The sequence below is a fragment of the Neopelma chrysocephalum genome, unplaced genomic scaffold (genome assembly GCF_003984885.1).
Source record: "Neopelma chrysocephalum unplaced genomic scaffold, ASM398488v2 Primary Assembly neopelma1_243, whole genome shotgun sequence".
Lineage (NCBI taxonomy): Eukaryota > Metazoa > Chordata > Aves > Passeriformes > Pipridae > Neopelma > Neopelma chrysocephalum.
The window spans coordinates 4,938-5,623 of NW_020897905.1; the positions used below are offsets into that span (position 1 = coordinate 4,938).

Here is a 686-nt window from a genome sequence, read left to right on the forward strand (position 1 = left end):
ACAACCCCCCAAGCACCTCCCCTAAACTTCTCCAAAACACCCCCCCCCAAAACCACCCCCTCCAAAACACCCCCCCCCATCACCACCCACCCAGAAACACCCCCCAAAACCACCCCAAACGTCCCCCACAGCCCGGAGCCCCGCGGAGGAGGAGCGGGAGGAGCCGTGCCCACCCTGCCCCGCCTGCAGCCGTGAGTGGCACCGGGAGACCCCCGGGGTGGAGGGTTGGGGGGGTGGGAGGGGCAGGAAAGTTTGAGAGGGTGCTGGGGCGGGGTTTCCCCCTATTGTGCCTCAGTTTTCCCACGTAGTTCTTCAGTTCCTCCCTATCGTGCCTCAGTTTCCCCACGCCGTGCCTCGGTTTCCCCATGTCCTTCCTTAATTTCCTCACGTCGTGCTTCCCTTTCCCCACATAGTTCTTCAGTTCCCTCAAGTCGTGCCTTTGTTTCCCCTTGTCCTGCCTCAATTTCCCCCTGTCCTGCCTCAATTTGCCCCTGTCCTGCCTCAGTTTCCTCGTGTCGTTCCTCAATTTCCCCCTGTCCTGCCTCAGTTTCCTCGTGTCATTCCTCAATTTCCCCCTGTCCTGCCTCAGTTTCCTCCTGTCATTCCTCAATTTTCCCCTGTCCTGCCTCAGTTTCTTCATGTCATTCCTTAATTTCCCTCTGTCCTGCCTCAGTTTCCTCGTGTCA

The 686-nt window shown here is 58.7% G+C and overlaps 1 protein-coding gene across 1 annotated transcript in view; it reads left to right on the top strand.

Annotated features, from left to right (window-relative positions):
• LOC113977480 (tumor necrosis factor receptor superfamily member 16-like) overlaps nt 1–686 on the top strand; it is a 4,842-nt gene that overhangs the window by 1,345 nt on the left and 2,811 nt on the right. The window contains exon 3 of the mRNA XM_027703613.1: nt 132–242. Within this exon, the coding sequence (XP_027559414.1) occupies nt 132–242 (111 nt within the window). The remainder of the gene's footprint in view (nt 1–131; nt 243–686) is intronic.